At 50.5% G+C, this 19743-nt stretch overlaps 1 protein-coding gene across 25 annotated transcripts in view; it reads left to right on the forward strand.

Moving 5' to 3' along the window:
• The window catches only part of MSI2 (musashi RNA binding protein 2), a 227496-nt gene that overhangs the window by 169451 nt on the left and 38302 nt on the right, over window positions 1–19743 (forward strand). For 24 of the 25 annotated variants that reach the window (XR_011804315.1, XR_005260303.2, XM_072026219.1 and 21 more), the window contains 3 exons: window positions 779–861; window positions 6963–7077; window positions 14633–14707. Coding sequence is in view for 23 of the 25 variants with exons in the window: in XM_072026219.1 (XP_071882320.1) it covers window positions 779–861; window positions 6963–7077; window positions 14633–14707 (273 nt within the window). In the remaining 2 variants the exon portion in view is untranslated. Of the gene's footprint in view, window positions 1–778; window positions 862–6962; window positions 7078–14632; window positions 14708–17703; window positions 19335–19743 lie in introns of those variants that run through there. The other variant, XM_027472233.3, reaches the window with a different exon arrangement.

The raw sequence follows: 19743 nt of genomic DNA on the forward strand, positions 1-19743 counted from the left end.
AGGCATCAAACAACCCTAAACCAGCCCAAATCCACAGCTCCTTTGAAGCAGCAGCGCAGAGGAGAGGAGTGATTAGATCAGAGGCCTCAAACGTAGCGGCTTCTGAGCGGCCTCAGGATGTCCTGATGAGGCAGTAGAGGAAGTCATTCAGGAAGAAGGGGACAAATGAGCACCTCCGGCGCTCGGCCGGCCCGAGCACAGAGCTCTGCCACGTGTCAGTGCCGGCTTCATCGCCGGGGCAGCGAGGGGTAACTGAGGAATCATCTCCTGTCCTCACGGGGCTTTATTTTTTTTGGTCATGTAATGAGTCAGCCCTAATGGAGAAGTCCCGTGGAATTAAACAGGAGATAAAATCAATATGGTTCCATGGACATGTAATTGGGTTTTGTAGAGGTTGCTCTTAAAAACCATAAGGTGTAAAAGAAAATATAGCCTTATTGTAGTTTCTGAGCCATCTTGTAACCAGGGTGTAACTATCCATTAAATTCTTCAGGATGGATCAAAAAATCCATAAGGAGGTTTTAATTCTCCATTAAGCCCCATGGAAGAGCTGTAACAGAACCGTATTAATTTTCTCTGAGATGATGCTCCTTCCCTCCATTAGTCTGTAATGAGCCCGGCAACAGCCCTGTAGAAAGCAGGTGTATTTACACGTGTGTAATTCTGTGAAAGTTTCCCGAAATCCAAAGGGCCAGGTAATGCTTCATTAGAACGAAAGCTGTTTGACTTCACTGACGTTTTCCTTTCCTCCTCCCCTTTTTATTCCTTTATCGAACAGGATTTGGGTTCGTTACTTTTGAAAATGAAGACGTGGTGGAGAAAGTCTGTGAAATTCACTTCCACGAAATCAATAATAAAATGGTAAGTGCTCTTTCTGACGCGCGGGTGGGTGCCAGCGAGGTCTCCCCAGCGGTCACAGACGTGCCCGGAGCCGGTCGCGGTGTCCCCGGTGCTGTGGGGTCAGGGTGCGGAGCCTTGCTCTGGGGCTGTGGCTGCCGTGGCTCTGCCATCGAGTGCTGGTGTTCCCCGGGCAGGCCCAGCCCAGCAGCCAGGCCCTTGGTGAAGTTTCTCCTAAACAACATCGAGCCCCAGGTTGCGGGTTGCCCTGTCAGTAAAGCCACTGAGCCAGATGAAAAAGGGCGTTTGTATTTCAATGGATGCAAAAACTTTGATATTTTCGGCTAAAATATTCTTTTTCCCTTTGTCAAAACAGCCTTTGCTTCTCAAATGTGTATTCAGATATGCATTGTATATTGGTCTGATATGTGTTCACAGACTTTAAATTCAATAATAGAGCTTTTAGTGTGGATAAGATCAAAGCAATCTCCTTGGCATATGCTGGAGGCCTGATTCAATATTTGACTTGCTAATTTTTCCCAGGGCACTGAAATAATATTCTTCATATTGTTCCTGACTGCAATATGCATCGGAAATAAAAGTAACAGCCCCTTTGGCAACCGTGCTGGTGAGGTACTGAGGCAGGGCCAGGGCAGCCCGCCGTGCCCTATGCCAGCCCCGTGCTCCGGCCCCAGGACGTGCCCTGGGCTTTGCTGCCAGCCTGGCCTCTCACTGCTCTCCCCACGTCTCTCCTCCGGGAGTTTCCTCCTGCCACTGGTGCTGCATCACGGGAGATAACTGTGGGCTGTGGGGGAGGTTTCATTCCCGTCTAGTCACTAAATGCTGATTAATCTGCCTTAAAACAAAACAAGAAGTAACACCAAACGCCCCCACCCCAGCCCAGGAATAACAGACCCAGCCACAAATTAGAAACGCTTTAGATGTAAATGTAAAGACGTGAAATGTAAATTTAAAGACTTGTCACATGGGAAGGCAGAACTACAGCGCTGTGTTGGGTGCCTGTAGCGGAAAGCTCCATGGATGTAGTTCCTTCACACAAGAGATTTCCCACGGAGCAGGACTCAGCCTTCACCTGGTACAAACCAGCACAGCCCAGATCAGCTGGTGAGGTGCTGGGAGGCAGAGCAGCGGCGTGACGCCGAGCCCCAGCCCCACGGAGCACATAGCAGGGCACAGCACAGCGCTGGATGCTCCTGCGGGGAAGGGGAGATGTGTGTGCGGGCCCCCAGACAGGTCCCTGCAGGAGCACGGCACGTGCAGCTTCCAGCTGGAGCCCTGTGCCTGCAGGATGGGTACCTGGAGGCACGAGTGGGTGGGACGTCCAGGGCTGCTTCCCTTCCGTTGCCACAAATCTCAGGTTGGGCTTTGCTGGGTTGTTAAAATCCTGCGCTGCTTGCTGCTGGCGTGCCCTGCTGGGGCAGAGCTGGGAGAGCTGCTGGAGGGATTCTTCTCCGCTGAGAGGCTGCGTGGTAAGGGAACAGCAGTGCCGGCAGCCTGCAGGATGGGACAGGGCAAAAACACTGGAGGAACATCACAAGGAGCAGAAGAAGCAGTGTAGGCTGTTGACGTTTTGTTGTTGCGGATAATTAAAGCGCGCTCTTCGCGGCACTCTGCGCCTGCTTGGTGCGGGATCCAGGTGCCGCGACGCTTTGAGCATGCTCTCCTTGTCACTTCTTCTCCAGCACTAATTTTAAAAGCGGCCCACGAGGGAGGAGATGAGACATGATCCTGTCTTGGGACTGACTCATCGTGTTGCTGATGTGTCTGCAGATTAATTACCAAGCCCGGGCAGGAGCAGGAGAGCCCCGCGCACACATGTGTGACAGCGAGCTGCTGCAGATGGCCGGCGCTGACACACGGAGTAAGGCTGGGCACGGACACACCTCCCGCAGCCCCCTCGGGGACTGATCACTCCTACTTTGTTTTTAACGTGTCCCCCTGAGTGCCGTGCTGCATGGGGAGCAGGTGCTGGCCATCCTGGTCCTAAGGTGCACGGGCACCACGTGGGCTCCTTGCACCGCGCTCGCTGTCACTGCCCCCGAGCAGGGGCAGTGGGCGGCCGCTGTTCCCGAGCCCATTTGCAGCCTCCCTCCCTGGGCAGGTTATTTTTAGCCCTCCCATTCTGCTTCTGTTGCCATCCGTAAAGCTTAGAATGTCAAGTGTAATATTAAACGAGCAGTGTGCAAGTAAAAAGAAAATGCCAGCGAGGTGTTTAATAAATGAAACCTGGAATTTACGTGGGAGGCCACGGATTCTCTCCAAACGCCGAGGGAAGGGGGGCAGAACAAGTGCAACCAAAGCAAAACGTCCCCAGAATAGTGTTCTTCTCACACAAGCAGGCTGCTTTACCCCAAAAAATGTTTTTTAGAGGGGTGCAGAAGTAGCCGGAAAAGAAATGTGATGGAGTCATTGATTTTCTTGCGGTTTGGCTGCGATGAAGCTGTTCACACCCTAGGTACAGGGTGACACGTGCGGGGAGCTGGGCTGCCCCCGCTGCTCGGCAGGGCACCACCTTCAGTCACCTGCTGGAAACCGGCTCGCACTGCCAGGCACCTGTAGCTTTCCTTCTCCTGCCCGCGGTGGATTCAGTGGGCTGGTTTGTTCATGGGTTGGTTTTAGTGTATCCGAGGCACCCCGCTCCTGGAGAGGCCGAGCCGTGCCCCACGTGCAGGAGGCAGGGAGCAGGACCCTGCTGCCATGCAGCTGAAGGACGCTGCAGCCACCTGCAGCCTGGGAGCATTCCTCTGATGTCAGTCCTGGATGTGCCTGTGAGCGATGGAGCTGGTGAGGTGGTGGCGCTGCCCTTGTCACGGTCCCCTGGCATGGCCAGGTTCAGCAGCCTGCGCAGGACAGCGGGGAGCTGCCTGGTGCTGGGGGCTACCAGGGGCTTGGGGGAAAAGAAAATTGCAAGAAACTTCAGAGTGCACTTTGCCAGCATCTCCTGAAGATGTGCCAAGCAACTTCTGAGCCCAGTGTCCCTGTCCCACCTTGGTCAGTGACAAAAAGCTGTTTTTAAATATGCTTTAAAACCTTTCTTGTGTTCCTGGTGTAGCGCTACCTTTGCAGCATTGTTGGTGAACGCAGGTTGCTGTCAGAGCAGCGATAGTTTGCCTTGACGTGGCATGAGTGGCAGGGGGTCCCCGAGGTAACCCGACCTCAACTAACTGTGAAGTGCACTTTGCTGGCAGGACAAAGTTGCCTTGTCTTTGGGCGGTAAAATAGATTTTTTTGTGCATTGTGAATATGGGAGCACTCTGCTTTCCTCAAAATAGCTCTGCTTTCCCTGGAAAGCTGTTAGCCATATTTTTTTGAAACATCCTGGTGCTGCGGGCTGACAGCCTGTTCTGTTGCTCTGGGTATAAGAGGCTTTTCACTCCCCATCCCAGCCGTCCTGCATTCTGGTGGCTTTGACTGCTTGTCTTCACCCAGGAGCACCCCAGTGTAATGTTAATTCTCCAAACTAGACTAAACAAAAATAGCAAATTTTAGTTTCCCTGTCCCTTTTTTTATTTATTTTTTTCTCGATTTAGAGTTAAAACTTTCTTTGTTAGGCTGCTGAAACTACAGCACATCTCTCGTGCAGGGGAGGTGGAAGAAAATCTGGCAGTGATTAAGGGAGTGTAGAAACGCTGAGCTGGAAGTGTAGGATCCGGGTTTATGCACAACGTGCCCGCATCAGGCAGGCTCCTGGGGGCGATGTGGTGTGGAGCTGAGCCACCTTCCTATCGGGTGCTCTGCCCATGTAGAAGCCCAACTGTGGGTCCCTCTAGGGCAGCCTGCCCTGCGGTCCCCTGGGGTTTTGCCCCAAGGTCACCATTGCCATGGGTGGTGACAGCCAGCCCTGTCCCCAGCAGCCTGGCCCCTCACCTCCTGCTTCACTGTCCCCGTTTGCCAGTGAGAGTAAAATCCCCCCAGGCGTGCAGCCGGGCTGGGGCTCACGGCTCTGCACCCGCACATCAGCCAGCCCGGAGAGGAGACGTCTGTGCTGGAAAATGGCAAATCGTTCTGCCCTCCGTATGGGGCATATTTGTTTACAAGGCTTAGGAATTATTTCTCTTTCCTACTGGCGGCTTTTTCTTTTCCTTTAAATCCAAGTTAAAACTTCTTTGCAGCTCACTACCATTCCCTTTGTATCCTCGTGTGCTGTGAAAATCATAAATTAAGCCAGTCTTTCAGAGAGCAGCGGTAGGCTGTTTTGTGGTTGCAAAAGCTAATTACTGGGTTATTGTTTCTAACGGTGCTAATCCAAACTTCATTTTCCTGTTAATTGTCCGTCGAGCCAGGCTAGATTGTTTTTATCATTCTGAATATTTGCAGCAAAAGCAGCTACGAGGTGTAACCAATGCCTCCGTGACATTTGGAGTGGTGGCGAACCCGAGGAATATGGCTGAGAAATGAGATGATACACTTCTGGCGATCACCCTGCTGCAATTTGGCTGGAGAAATTAGATTGGCACACTCCTGTTAAACGTCTCTCTGATTAAAAATAAGCAAAGGAAAGTTTCAGAGGATGTTGCCGAGCTGCTTTGCCGGCGCGCGAGGCATCGGGGAGGTGGGCGCTTGTGCTCGGCGTTTCGAGCACACAAAGAGCTCTTGGAGGCAGAGATGGGGAGTCACAGCAGGTTGCTGCCCTAGGGCTGGGAGGGTCCGGGGGGCACTGAGGTTTTGGGGTGGATGGAAACAGCGCTGCAGGCACCCCTGCAGGCTGGGACCCACCATGGGTCCTGACCCCCGCCTGCCCTGCCCTGCTGTGCCCGCGGCAGCGCAGGCTGTGAGCTGCTGGCCAGTGAGGTGGCTGATGGAGTTTTTTGTTCCTTTTCTTTTCCTTCTCTCCTTATCTTAATGTCAGGGCACGGAAAGCCTGTGGGGCACCGCGGGGCTCTCCATCCCATCGTGTGCCTGCAGCGTGCACACATGTCGTCCCGCTCTGCGCAGTGCTGCTCCTGAGGCTTCCTGCAAGGGCAGGAGGGTCGCAGGGCACAACTCCAGAAGAATATTACCCCAAACTTCACAGGATTTGGGCAGTTCGCTTTCAAGAAGTGCATGTTTTGACAACATCGGCGGGATCTGAGCGGTTTTGCATTGGGATGTGTTGCAAGCAAAGTAAATAGGATCGGCACGAGGTTTGCAGCAGACAGGGGAGGAGTAGGTGGTTTTGTTTAAAATACTCCCATTACAGTCAGTTAACCTTTATGTTACCTAAATGAAATCTGTATAAACCTGAAATTTTCCCTGATCGGGTTGCCTAGGAACAGGCGGTTGGTTTTCATAAGACAATGAATACACTGTCACTGATAGGGCTATTAGGAACGGAAGCGTTTCGCCACGTTCTGCGACATCCCTGGGCTTGTCTGCTGAAATCACTGCTCGCCCCCGGGCGCCCGCCCGCCTCTGCTCGGAGCAAGCCCTGGTAGGCAGCAACAGCACGGCCACTGGGCCATCTGCTCGCTTCTCCCCGTCCCATCCAGAGGCACAGAAGCAGCCCCTGAAGGTGCAGCCCGGCCCCTCGGGGCCTTTCCCCAGAGCGGGTCCCGGTCCCGGGGCTCTGCCTGGCCGCGGAGGAGTTGGCGGAGGCTGGCGGTGTGATTAACGCGGCATTAAGTGACTTCAGAGGGCAGCAGGAGTAACTGGAAGTGAAAGAATGCAGATCGTTTATTAATAGGGTTTACAGAAATTTTCTGCTGGGTAGAAATATCGATTCTTTATTCCTGTTTTAAAAGGAGCTTTTTGTAATGATCACCGAGAGTCATTTTCTGCTATCGATTGTAATAGAGCTGTGCTGAAGACTTTCCTCCATCCATTCCACGCCCGCAAGTGTCATTGAGAGTAAACGCAGCGCAGGTTTTCCTTTCAGGACCACGGCAACTTCTTCAATCAGCATTTCTGTCATCTTTACGGCGTTGGTTTGCTCTGTGTTTAAAGAGACATACACGTTTGCTCTTCTCAATCCGTTTACACTGCTCTGAAAGTTCACCTTTGAGGGGGAGGCGGTGTGGGGAGGAAAATGCTAAAAATAAATCTCCCCCCTTAAGTAGATCAGTTCTGCATTTGACATTTACATGGAATTCATTTGCATCTCATTTGTACATGTTTCTGCTCAATAGGTAGAATGTAAGAAAGCACAACCTAAAGAAGTGATGTTTCCACCAGGGACGAGAGGAAGGGCACGTGGATTACCGTATACCATGGACGCTTTTATGCTAGGGATGGGAATGTTGGGTAAGTGTGCAATAGCCACCAAACGGCTTCCAGAGCGAGCCTCCCCTGTGTTGTCTCCCTGCTTTGTGAACGCGTGAGGCGTAGGGGCGAGCACAGCTCGGCACTCGTGGGAGTGCGAGCCTAAAACTTCAGCAGGGGTGGAGTGGGGAAAATAATCCTGTCTGTGGTAAATGATTAACTCCCCCCCCTTCCTGGAATATAAAAATTTGCATTTAAATGGATGTTTTAAATAGCCTGTTTTACTCTTACTCGCAAAAATAGAATGATGAAAGATGCAGTGTGTTCATTCTGACTAAAAATGATCTCTCCCCCTTTTTAGAGGAATTGAGTCACACATTATTCCCCTTCTTTTAAAGGTATCTTTGACAGTTCAGCATAGATAATTGAAAATCTTGCCGGTTCTTAAATGGCATGCAAGATGGAGAAAGCAGGGAGATGTGTAACAGTATAGGTCGCAACAATAATTACGAGTTTCAAGGAGATGGAACGGTATTTTAGTCCGGCGTATTGTGTCCAGAAAATACTAATTAAATGGGATAAATGATATTTAATGGCAAAATTCTATTTGTGCACGAGGTCTATTTAGTTATAATTGGTTCTCATTTGTTTCTGCCTAGATAGTTGTTCTTTCTATATAGTCTGACAACCAACCTCTTGATATTCTGTCCTCAGATTTACTAAGCCAAAATCCTGCTAATGCATTGCCAGTGTCTTTTTGTAAAACCCGTGTGTTTTCCACTTTCTGCTCCCTTCATATTGCCGGACCTTCCCTCGGTTGTCACCTGCTGGGTCTGTAAAGTGGACGTGATGGGTAGGGGGGCTGGGGGTGTCCCCAGGCAGAAGGGACCCTTCCAGCCACCTCCCTGCTCCGCAGCCTTTCCCGGGTGCTCCCCGGGTTCTGTCCAGAGGTGCTCGGGGTTGGTGGGGTGGCGGAGCGGGGCCAGCAGCAGCAGAGACCCAAGCAGAGCACTTGGCTTCATCATGAGGCCGTTCTCCTCCCCCGTCCCCCCCAGTGCTGCTCACCTGAAGGCACCCGCCAGCTGCAGCGGTTCCACTTTATTTAAGTGGAACCAGGCAGTTCCCCTTGGGACTGGCCCACAAAGAGGGTGGTGGGTTTTGATCTCAAGAGTGCCATGTTCTCCATCAGTAGAACCTCCTCTGTCCCAGCAGCCTGTCCATCTGGTGCTTCATAAACAAGACGCTCTTCAGCTTTTCAAGATGAATTTTTCTGGAGTTCAGTTGATCCTAGAAGCTGAGCATGAAAACGAGCCTTGAAAGCTGGCTCTCAGTGCTCCTGAGCTCCACGGAGCGGGTCCACAGGCAGCGTGGGCTGGGGCCCTGCAGGACCCAAAGGCTCCTGGAGCAGGCGTCAGGGCAGAGGGTTTGGTTCCTGTGAAGCTCAGGCTGTTCTGCTGAGATGTCTGACTTCAGGCACTGCTTGATGTCATGGGAAAAACTTCCCTGCCATGTTTGCTGTATCTCAGAATTAATAGCACTTCTCTTCAGGTGGCCGGAACGATCCATTTCGGGGATGTGTAATTCGGTTATTCAGCCGATCATCTGTTCTTCTGTCCCCACGTTCCACCGCCACCCTTGCCCAAAGTGTTGGGAAATCACATTTTATGGTTAAAATATTTATCTTGTTCTAGTCAGTCAGTGATTTCGTTACCTGTGAGTTCCCAGTGTGCCTGTGCACACGTCCTGCTCTGCTTCTGTCGCTTCCGTGCTGCGGTGCCCGGTGTCACCGAGGTGGGTGCGCGGCGGCGGAGGAAAGGAGGCGAGGAGGAAAAGTTGAGAGGAGTTCCTGGAGCTGGGACCTGCCCCGGGGACCTGAAAGGAAGATTGAGCCCTCAGGTGCGGTGTGACTAATTGCTGCTGCGGCTGCCCCTGTGGAAAACGATCGCTTCAGGCTTTAAGAAGCAATAAAGAAGCCCTCGGTGAGCGGCTCGGCTCCTGCAGACGGCCGCGGTGGGATGCCTGCTGACAGGTTCACCTCCCTGCTGCACGGCTGCCGGCCGGCCGGACCGGTGCTGCTCCTCTGCTTCTCGCAGGGCAGCCCTTAGCGTGCTCTTATTAGATTTCAAATCAGAGTGGCTTGCTCAGAATTAATGACTGATCTATGGTGAAGGCCAGATGCTTCATTATCAGCTCGCACTGTTGGTTTTTTTTTTATCTTCCAAGTTCCTGCTTGCTACGGTGGCACCGTGTTAAATAATCAAGTGCTGAACAACAAAATCACAGCACACAACTAGGCTGGCAGGTCGGCCACCACAAGCCCCTTCCCAAAGGCTGCCCGGAGGAGCTTGCTTCAAGGCTGGAAAGGGGGCACGAGGCGGAGGCTCGGCGGGGAGCCCACATCTCCTGCCCCCTCCCAGCCACAGAGGGGAGCGCAGGGTGTAATTAACCCGTCGCACAGCGAGGACCCAGCGTGGTGTGCTGCTGGGGGCAGATCCCAACAGGCCTGTGTCAGATTTACTCCGCTCCTCGTTTTAGGTGTCTGGCCAGACTGGAAACAAGTGGATTGGAGCTGCTCTTGAAAGGTTTTTATACCTTTTTCCAGGAGCCCTTGTCCAAGGTCACCTTCTCCAGATGCTGTTCACAGGCAGAGGAGGAAATCAAAGGAACAAATGCACAAGACAACCCAAAGGAAAGAGTGGAGAGTGACTCCCTCCAAAGCTATTAAGGAAGTTGGTCTTTTTCATTAATCATAGCCTCCCCGAGGAGCCTGCAGCAGCCGGGGTCTAAAGGTGCACAGGCAGCCGCTTCTGTGATGATTTGGTTGATTGGAACAAAATTAAAGTGTTCTTCTGAAAGGATTTTTTGACTGCGAGAGTGCAGGCAGGCTGAGCCTTCTGCCAGGACTGCTCCTGGGCTGTCTCAGTCTCTGTCTGCTGATGGGAAGTGCACATCCTCGGGGGAGACCAGGAACATTAATTAGCCACTCTGCATAAAGAGCGGGCTGGAATGGTTTCAGCTCCCGTGACCTCTTTCTCTCTGGCAGCCCACCTGGCAGGAGGATGGCAAGGCTCTCACATGCTCCGTGGTGGGCAGGCACCGCATCCCAGGCACCGGCAGGCAGAGCATGTCTTCAGCTGGACGAGGACTGCCGGGGCCCGAAAACTCGTGCTGCACCCAGAAGCCCACCCCTGCCAGCTGGTCCCGGTACAAACCCATCACCCTTGGAGCCCCTTCGCCAGGGGCCACGTAGGTGCTGCTGTGTTAGCCCTGCTTTCTGCTCTCTGTTCAGGGCCACACCTGAAAACTTGAAAAAAAAAACAGGGTCGGGGCAGCTGCTGGTGTGGTGGTCCCAGTGGGGACGCCAGGCTCTGGGGGTGGCTGCTGCACTGCTTGGTCTGAGCTGGGACCCTACGGCACTCGTTTCATTCGGTGATGAGCATCTTAGACTTGCTGGTGTTTAATATTTAAGTTGGGCCCTTTTTAACTTGCAAACCCCTCCAGAGATAGGAGAGCACAGCCCATAAAGCTTATGCCCTGAGACTGCTGAAATAATGTCTGATATGAACACCAAATTTCAGAAAATCCCTACCAGGCTGCTTATATCATTGCACCAGGCAGACTGGGGCTCTGCATTACTGCACACGTTCAGTCGAGGTAGGCTGAACTCATGCATAAAAGAAGCTTGTGCCCTTCAAAGAAAGTCATTCCTTTTTTCCATCAGACTCTTTAATAGAGCGGTAGCCGCCTCTGAGGCAGAATTAAGGAAAGGGAACCCTGCGTTGGACACGCGCTTCCCAGCAGGATGGCAGGACTTCCAGGAGCCACCAGGCTCCTGCAGCAGCTCCAGGTGTGGTGTTCACCCCAGTTAGCGCAGCTGTGCTCAGCTCGGGCTTTGCTTTTTCCTGCCCTTGAAGTAGGAGACAGATCAGTAGGAGATTTTTTTGGACCAAGGGGGCAACTTTTACAGCAGATCTTTTCATCTCCATAGCTGCTCCTGGTACACGGTCACCCCCGTGTGCCTCCAGGAGCTGGGTTTTGTTCTACGTTCCTGGTGCAAGGGGTGCTTACGTCAAGGTCACAGCCAAGGCTTTTTTAAGCAAGACCCTGAGCATTTTTCTTGTAGTGTTGGGCGATGCTTTGGCAGTAGGACAGCACCTTTCATTGCAAACAACCTGGAGTTCCTTACTCTGAGCCACACTAATAATAATAATGTAGCTGATCATTTTCTTGCATTGACTGAAGTATTTGAATTAAAAGCAGGAGCCCCCAGGCCCCGAAGTGCTCATGCAGTGTGTCCGCATACTAACTGTGAGGTTTGTCCATCCCAGGTCACCACATATAAAAATTAAAAGATGTTTCCAGAGGCTGGTTCAGTAGTTGTGGACACTTCCTCCTGTGGAGGAGACAAACTGTTTCTCCCTCTAGAGCTGCGGTGGGACATCAGGGAGCTGAGGGTCCAGCTTGGCCGTCCTGCCTTCCCAGTGACCTTGTGTGCACGTTGGTGAGGAGCTCAGTCCCCAGGGCCACAGGTTGCCATGTGTAGAGAGGAAGGGGGGAAATCTGCCCAGTTTCCCTGTCTGTAATGCTTGGGCCTTAATGTGAGTCCACCATGATGGGCTTTAACACTAGTAACGTTGTGGTACCCTTAGGTAAACTGCAAGTAAGAAGGGCAGCGTTACCTGCTTGCAGTTATTTTTGTCCCGCAGTTATTTTTGTGCCTTCCCCATATGGCAGCACTGACCGCACGCTGCAGCAGCAGCGGACTTGGTGGCAGCACCAGGTGTCCCCTGCAGCGGGAGTGTGACCGTGACCATCGTGTGGTCAGCGTGGCGATACCACGGCCACCACTGTCACCTTGTGTACGGCAGTGCCATGTGCGGGCCAGGGAGCATCCAGCGCAGGCGAGGATCCATCCTGTGGCCAGGACAGGGCTGCTGGCTCGGCCAGCCTGCGGGGCGGGCGTGCAGGGCCTGCTGCTGGTGACAGCAGACACAGGGAGCTGGGTGAAGGAGCTGTGAAAGTGGTTTGGGTGTTGGTTTGAGTTTGCGCTCCCGTGGGCAGCAGGGTCTCGCTTCAGAGGAGGCAATCCAGGCAAAACGTGGATTTTTGGTTTAGCAGCAAGGGATGATTAGAGAGTTTGGTCATTCAGTAGGGCTACTGAAGCAAATAACCTGTTCGGTACCCGGTGCAGGATGAGAATGGCATCTAATGGAAATGGTGGATAGGTCAGCGTGGCCATAATTTGGCTTGATGAAGCAGCCACATGGGCATGGTGTTAATGCGATATTGATATTCAGCCAGCCAATTTCCCCTGCACGGATCGGGCTTTGACTTGTTAGAGCAGAGCTGGGCACTGCAGCAGTAAATGAAGAGGAAAATTGAAGTAATGTTGTATTATAAATTTATGATTTCATCTGCCTGACCTAGAGAGTGCTGAGCGCCGCGGATGCAGCCGAGACCCCCACCCAGCCCCGCCGCTGGCATTGCACATAGCGGCTTTGGCTGGGCAGAGCGGGGCTGCTCATGCTGCCTGAGGTCTGGGGACACGCAACGGGGGCAGCCCCAGCCCCGGCCCCATGGGGCAGCTGATGAGATGTGCCCGCAGTACCCGTGCCCTGGGGCAGACCTGGGTGCTCCTCGGCACATGGGCTACTAGGTCGCCAGCCAAAACCTGCCTCGGAGTCGGTTGGGTCTGGATGGGAGCAAATGTTTTCCTCCTGGCGAGGAGAGTGGCTGTGGTCGGTGCCGCAGAGTGATTTTTCATTGTGGAGCTCGCAGTGGTGTTAATGGCGCTAGTTACTTAGCAAACAATCCATTTATCAATATCGTAGGTTTAAAAAAAAAAAAAAAAGGAAAAAAGGTTTGTAAAGCTTAACGCTGAAAGATCTGATTTAACGACAGAGGTGATTAATTTCTAAGGGAATCCAGCTGTTGAGCTGTGAAATAAATAGGCAGGGGCTAAGCAGTGTGTACATATCTGCTGAAAGCTGCCACGCGCTGTCCTGCAATTGCAGGGCTGCTTTCCCCTGGCATTGCCTAATCCCATAATCAAAATTCATCCAAGCATTTTTATCTTCCTGTTTTAGATTATGATTAATAGCATATTATATCTATATATAAATCTAATCATAAATGGAGAGACTTGGTGCGGCAGCAAAATTACCGTACAATGTAGTAGTATTTTAACGAATAAACAAACACGGAGATAACAGGACCTCCAGAGGAACCGCTCAGCAGCTCCCCATGTTCTTGAGGTCCGGCCCAGCTGCTGCTGTCACCGCTGCAGGATGTCTGTTGGCTTCAGGTGGAGAGAGAACAAACTTCTTCAGATGATTTCTTGGTCTTGAGAGGCCTTTCCTGGAGACCACTGGAGTCTGGGCAGCCAGGTTAACACTGGTAGCCAAAGAGAGCATTAAGTAGTGTTGGAAGTGCAAAGGAGAATTCCTGTTTTTAAGGAATTTGAGCAAGCAAATACAGAGGGTCAGAAGCGAGGTTGCAGTTTTAGGAAACCTCCGTAGCATAAAGGACTGCGTGCAGCACCCACAGAGGCGGCCATGGCGCTGGGTGAGGGCTGGGAGGCCTCAGCGTGCGGCCCCCTGGCTGCTGCCTCCCCGTGTGTGGTTTCAGGCCTTGATGTCCAGCAGGTTGCAAACCTCTGGTGCCTGACCAGCAAAATATCTCTGCCCTGGGCTGGCCGGCAGCCGAGGCGAGACCCTTGGGCAAGCAGCTATGGGGCGGCCCAGCTGCCATTGTCCACGCGGCCTGGTCCCACACGGTCCCACGGGGCTGAGGCCCTGCCTCGCTTCAGCGCCCGCAGCCATCCGAGCGGCCCTGCCCTGCGAGCAGCATTACTGCTTCACTTCCAGCCCCTGCGTGGAAGAGGGCACAATTGCACCTTAATGCATTTACTTAGGCATTTTTATTAGCAAAATGGTCTTGAGTGGTATTTTTCTCATAATAAAACTTCAAAAGCTGCCTGAGGTTGGATGTGTGTATCTTAGCAATTGCTTTAGGAAGCGGTTCTCATATCTGGGCTTTACTTTCCTGAAAAATTAAAAGCTCTTTGACTCTGGCTCATTGCCGTTGCTGCCTCTAACTCTTTGATGTGTTAACTGTTGTCCTTCACACTCCTGGGATAAAGAATTACTACTACCTTAATCTCCAACTGTCAATAGCTCTGAAGCAAAGTACATTCATTGTAAGCTCTCCAAATGTCAGAGCAAACCTGTGTTATGTGTTTAGCCTTAGCATTTGGCATTTACTCTTCCAGCTAACAAGTATGCACAGTCCTTGGACTTCAGATACCAAAGTGCATGTTAATTACGTGAGTGACAGGTCTCACGCACAAAGAAAGGCAGGCAAGTGATCAGCAAAGTCGTATATCTCTAGATGTTTCTATTCAAGATAATGAAACCTTCCTGCAGTTTTGCATGAGCAGAATGAATCTCACTTTTGAGTACCCCCTTGTAAAATCAAGTTTCTTCCATGTTATTTTGCATTATATTTATAAATTAAAAGACCTTTATTAATCTTGAAACTTTTTTTTCTCTCTCTCTCCTTTTTTATTTTTTTTTATTTTTATATTTTTGTGATCAAGGTTACCCGAATTTTGTTGCAACGTATGGCCGAGGATATCCTGGATTTGCCCCAAGTTACAGCTATCAATTCCCAGGTATGTACATTTCATTTGCAGATTTACTTTTTTTCCCTTCTTTCCTTCTTTAGTTTTTCCTTTTTTTTTTTCCTTTTTTTTTTTTTTCTTAAATCCATAGCTGCAAGTTGAGACAGGCAAGTCTGCAGGGAGCATTTCACATAACAATTTTTTTTTACTATTAAAAATATTTATATATATACATATACATATTTTTAAGACATTTTTATTAATGTGTAAATTGGTACTGGTTATTTGAAAACAAACTTCTTAAATTAAAACATAAAGCAACAGATAATTTAAGAGCTGTTAGCCTCCCTTTGACTTTTTTTTTCTTTCATATATATATATTACAGATAAATGTGCAGGCACACACACACAGACTCTCACACACGTTCACACGTTCTGTGGTAAGTTCATATTCATTAGAAGTGCAGTTTGGAGCAAAGTCCAACGTTCCTGTATATTCGTAGATACCTTCGGTGTTCTTCCTAGCAGCTAGTTCCTGACGGCGTGTGCTTGTTGGGGGTGCTCTGTGCTGTTCTCCCTCCCTCCCTGGCACAGCCGTCAGGGCTGGCTGCGCGGTGTGCTCCCCTCCAAGGGCCCAGGGCCATGGGCTGTGGGCGCTGCTCCCCCTGTGCAGCACCACGAGGCCTCAAGGCTGCCGCTGGGACTGAAACTGCATGGGATTGAGAATTTCTTTTTACTTCACCTCAGCGTTTCTCAGGGAGGTCTAGCAGGCTGCTGTGTTTATCGCCACTAGTAGCTAAAGCCCACCTGGACACCATGGCACCGCAGCCTCTGTGTTACACGGTCAGTTCACGAGCGCACTCGTCGCTGAGGTCCCATGCGAGTGGAATCACCACCCTGTGCCATGCTCTAATGGCTTAGGGAATGGTGGAAGCACAATTTTGCTCAGGCCAGTTGAGAAACCAAGTGAAACCCTGCCCATGGTGAAATCACTGCAGGTGCAGTGGCGAGGACACCAAGCACCGTCCCGGATGGACCCATAGGTGGGTCGGAGAGCATGGAGTGGTGGTTGGCTCTGCTGGGGGCAAACTGGGGCAAGGATACGTCCGTGTGTTCAACCCTGGGTCAATAGGATAAAGCATTACGTTGAAAGGATATGCATCATTAACATCGTAAGATGAATAATGGCCTTGCACGATAGTTTCTGCAGAACTGGTTTCTGCAGGATGAATAGCACCAAGGGAAACTCATTAGATTTTCTTTTCCATGGCTGAAATTTACCAATGCTAAGGCTCTATTTTAAAATCAGCTGCCTGGTTCCCACCTCTGCTTCAGCCCTTTCAGACTGAGTCAGGTCCTTTGGAGGATGTGAATAAAACAAATGGTGCCTTGGTAGGGCACTGGGGCTCCAACAGACTGGCAGGGGCAGGTGCCCCATGGGCTGTGCTGGGGCAGCAGGACAAGGCAAGTGCTGATGCTGCTGCCAGCAGCAGCAGCCCCGTGCTGGCAGCTCCTCCAGCCAGGAGCAGGGTGCTCGGCTCAGCCAGGCACTGCTTCCCAACACAGGAAGGTCACCCAAAAAATCTCCAGGTGGGCACCGATGTGTGCTTGAACGCAGGAGGAGGCTTCAGAAGGCGCTTACCTGTCTCTCGCTGTCCTCCCGGGTTCTCATGACTCCTGCACCAGCTCATTTGTATGAAGACAGCTAAATGAGAGACAGCTTTGATATGTTAAATGATGAAAATCGGCAGAGATGACTTTAATTATAAACATGTCTAAAACGAACGTGTCGGCTGGCTGAAAGCAGAGATGCCGTTTGACTCCAGCCCTCATTATATACACTTTTATTAAGGGCCAGGTTTTTCAAAACAGGCCTTCCAGTTAGTTGCTAGTTATTTCCAATCTCTTGCAGAGATTGCAAACGCAGAAGAAAATCAAAGCAAATTGTCACCTCTAGAAAGCAGGTGCGCTTAACTGCAGGCCCCAGTGGTGCCTTCTGCACCAGGGGCCAGCTCGAAAATTGGGCTCAGAAGGGGAGCTGCGCAGCGGCCGCCTCGGCTGGCATGGCTCTGTCGGGGCTAGAGCCGTGCCCGCGCTGCTCTCCCTGCAGGTCATAAATTCCTTCCAGCAATTAGACCCTGGCAGGGGTGGCTCGGGAGCACCGCTCCTCGTGGGTGCTGCATGGTGGGGGCGCAGCGGGGATGGTGCCATGAGGGTGGCTTGGGCAGGCTGCGGCGGTGCTCGCAGCGGGGGGCACCCCGGGCAGATGGGGTGTCCCCTTGGGAGCCGGCTGTTCGAGGAGAGCGCGTCTGGGGCAGTAAGTGCTGTGGCACAGAGCGTGAGATAGGTGCGAGCCTGGTGGAGAGGAATCTGGAATAGTTTTTTAATAAGTTGTCATGTCCAAGTGCTCAATGTTGAGATTCGGGGGAAAAAAAAAAGTGACGTGGTGTCGGAGAGCTTCGGCACCCTCCTAACAACCTGGTACTTACACAGCAGCAGTGCTGCAACCTCACGTCTGTGCAAACGTACCTCTAAATACCCAGCTGCAGTCGAACAGATCGCTACAGAGATGTGGCAGCGCGTTCTGCTACAGTGCAGCCGTGTGACAGCGCTGCCACACATCAGCCTGGCGGGGCTGGCCGCGGGCATCGTGCCGGTTACCTCTCGGGTTACACAACCTACTGACTTTTTAAATTAAAAAAAAAAAAATAGAGTGCCCACCGATATTGAACTGCCCCACTGATACCATTGTGGAAGTGAAGCAATGCTACAGACGCCACGCTCCACCTGCTTGCATTGTCATTCCTGCGCTGTCGGCAGCGCGCCCTTGCGACGCCCGGCCCCGCAGCGAGGCACACGTAGTCAGGTTGGCGACTGCTCTATCTTCTCCCATCACGTTATTTTTTTTCCTCTATGCATTTATAACTCGGTATATAGCCTTTTTCTTTTAATTACAATCACTCCCTTTCTGTGTCATTTTTTTTTAATTTCTGGGACTTATCTTTTCAGTTTAATCTATTAATTTCTGTTCTTATTTCACTTTGCAGACTATTTGCCGATTTCACAAGACATAATTTTTATCAACTAGTTCTTAAAGATGCATAACAAATTAATCGGGGTTTACTACAGTGCTAATGAGAGAGAGAGACAGAAAAAGCCTGGGTGGTCCATGTTTAATATCAATGTCCACTGAAAAATTGCTGCTCTTACTGGCTGGTTTGATTGACTGGACTTTTATTTTATTTTTTATTTTTTTAAAGGCTCCATATCCTCACTGCTTTGAGTTTGCTTTTTATTTTTTCCTTTTTTTTTTAATTTTTTCCTCTGCTTTGTTATGAGTTTTTAATGCCCACTTGGAATGTAACTCACAAGGACTGGGGATAGGGGCATTATGAAGGCATGACTTCTCACAAACTTCTTAGAAATCATTTTATCAAGGAAGGAAAAATGATGATTGGTTCTTACACAGCAGCCCAAAGAGAGATGCTGGCGCTTTTTTACATAGAGACGTTCAGCAGTAGCACAAATCATAGTTACAGTGGAGTGAGACTAGGGTCTCCTCTTGCTGTGGTTATCGACAAAGCAGGGTTTAATTCCTCCAAACGAGCACGCCCCGCGTGGGCAGGTGTGAACCTGTGCCGCCAGTGGCTGTGGGTGCAGCTGACCCACGTGTGTTTTGTTCTCTTGATTCGCTTTGTCGTGGTGGCTCTGCCCGGAGCTGCCGCAGTCCCGGAGCTGTGCCCCGATGCAGCGGTGCCGGGGTCGGTGGCCGGTGAGCCCCCGCGTGGCCGCCGGGCTGGGGGCTGGAGCACCGTGCTGCAGCAGCCCCCGCTTGAGCTCTGCACCACTAGCTGCCCCCTCCTCTTGCAGCAGGCAACGCTTTCACGTACTCCCTGCAGCCGCTTTTACTTCCAGACTTTGCTTGCAAATCGTGGGCAAATTGCTTAAATTTTGGCAAGAGGGGCAAGCTTTCACCTCGCTAGCTTGAGCTGTATTGCGCCTCTTAATCTTCACCCAAATGCCAGAAGAACCTCAAAGCTCTGTGATATGCTTCTATCCATTGGCTTCCTTTTTAACAAGACCAGGTTCTGGTGTTTTGGGTAGAAAACACACATTGTATTTGAATCCTGTTTTTCTTTAAGTGTATCTACCCATTTTATAAGTTTGTGAGAAGTAAATTGCATGCTTACAGTAGAACTGTAATGCATTTTAATGTTTGTTAATCCACTTGTTAAAATGTCAGTGTCAAAGGCTCTACAATACACGGCTATGCTGTTCATTTCATTAAAGATGCTTGATGTAATAATTGGTTAGTTTTCTTTTTACTTTTCTGCAGGCAATAGCTTTTTTTAATCTGTATGGCTTCTTATTATTTTGTTTGGGTTTTTTTGCTATGAATTGCTTTGCTTTTGTGAACTTGTCTTAGTGTGCATGATTTGCAAACATTTCAGCTATTGTGAATTTTCTCATTTTTTGTAAATAGTCCATCTGTGCTTTTCTTTTTTTCTTTTTTATGACTTTTTTCCTGTAAGTAACTAAGGTAGAAAATAATAATAAATTGTTTACAATGGATATGCTGTGTTGCTGCTCTCTTAGCTTGCAGTTTTAATATTTTGGTTTGGATGCACCAAATAACCAGTACCAATGACAATTTAATAAAAGAATAAAACAACCATCACTCCAAGCGTGTGACCCAGTATTTGAAGAACCTGCAGATGAATGGTTACATACAAGGTGTGTTGACAGCAAAAATTAAAACAAGAAAATATGACAACGCACTTGTAACTGGGGGGAGAGCGATGTCTACATGTAAAAATTGCAATATTCCCAACAGTCTGATCTTCCATCGTGCTGACCGAGGTGGGTTTAAGCATCAAACCCACAGGTTGTGTTAGAAACCCTTGTTGCAAACTCTCCAGCACTGATGTGCAGGAATCTCTTTCTGCTATTTGGAAATGGAAAGGAAAACCAGGTAACTTGTTGCTTTAGAGAAGGTCCCTCGCTGGGATGGCAAACGTTGTCCCCAGACCCCACTGTGGGACTGGTGCTGCTGGCTGTGCCTGGGGGAGCACGGGAGTTGCCATCGC

The sequence above is a fragment of the Anas platyrhynchos genome, chromosome 20 (assembly GCF_047663525.1).
Source record: "Anas platyrhynchos isolate ZD024472 breed Pekin duck chromosome 20, IASCAAS_PekinDuck_T2T, whole genome shotgun sequence".
NCBI classification, from domain to species: Eukaryota; Metazoa; Chordata; class Aves; order Anseriformes; family Anatidae; genus Anas; species Anas platyrhynchos.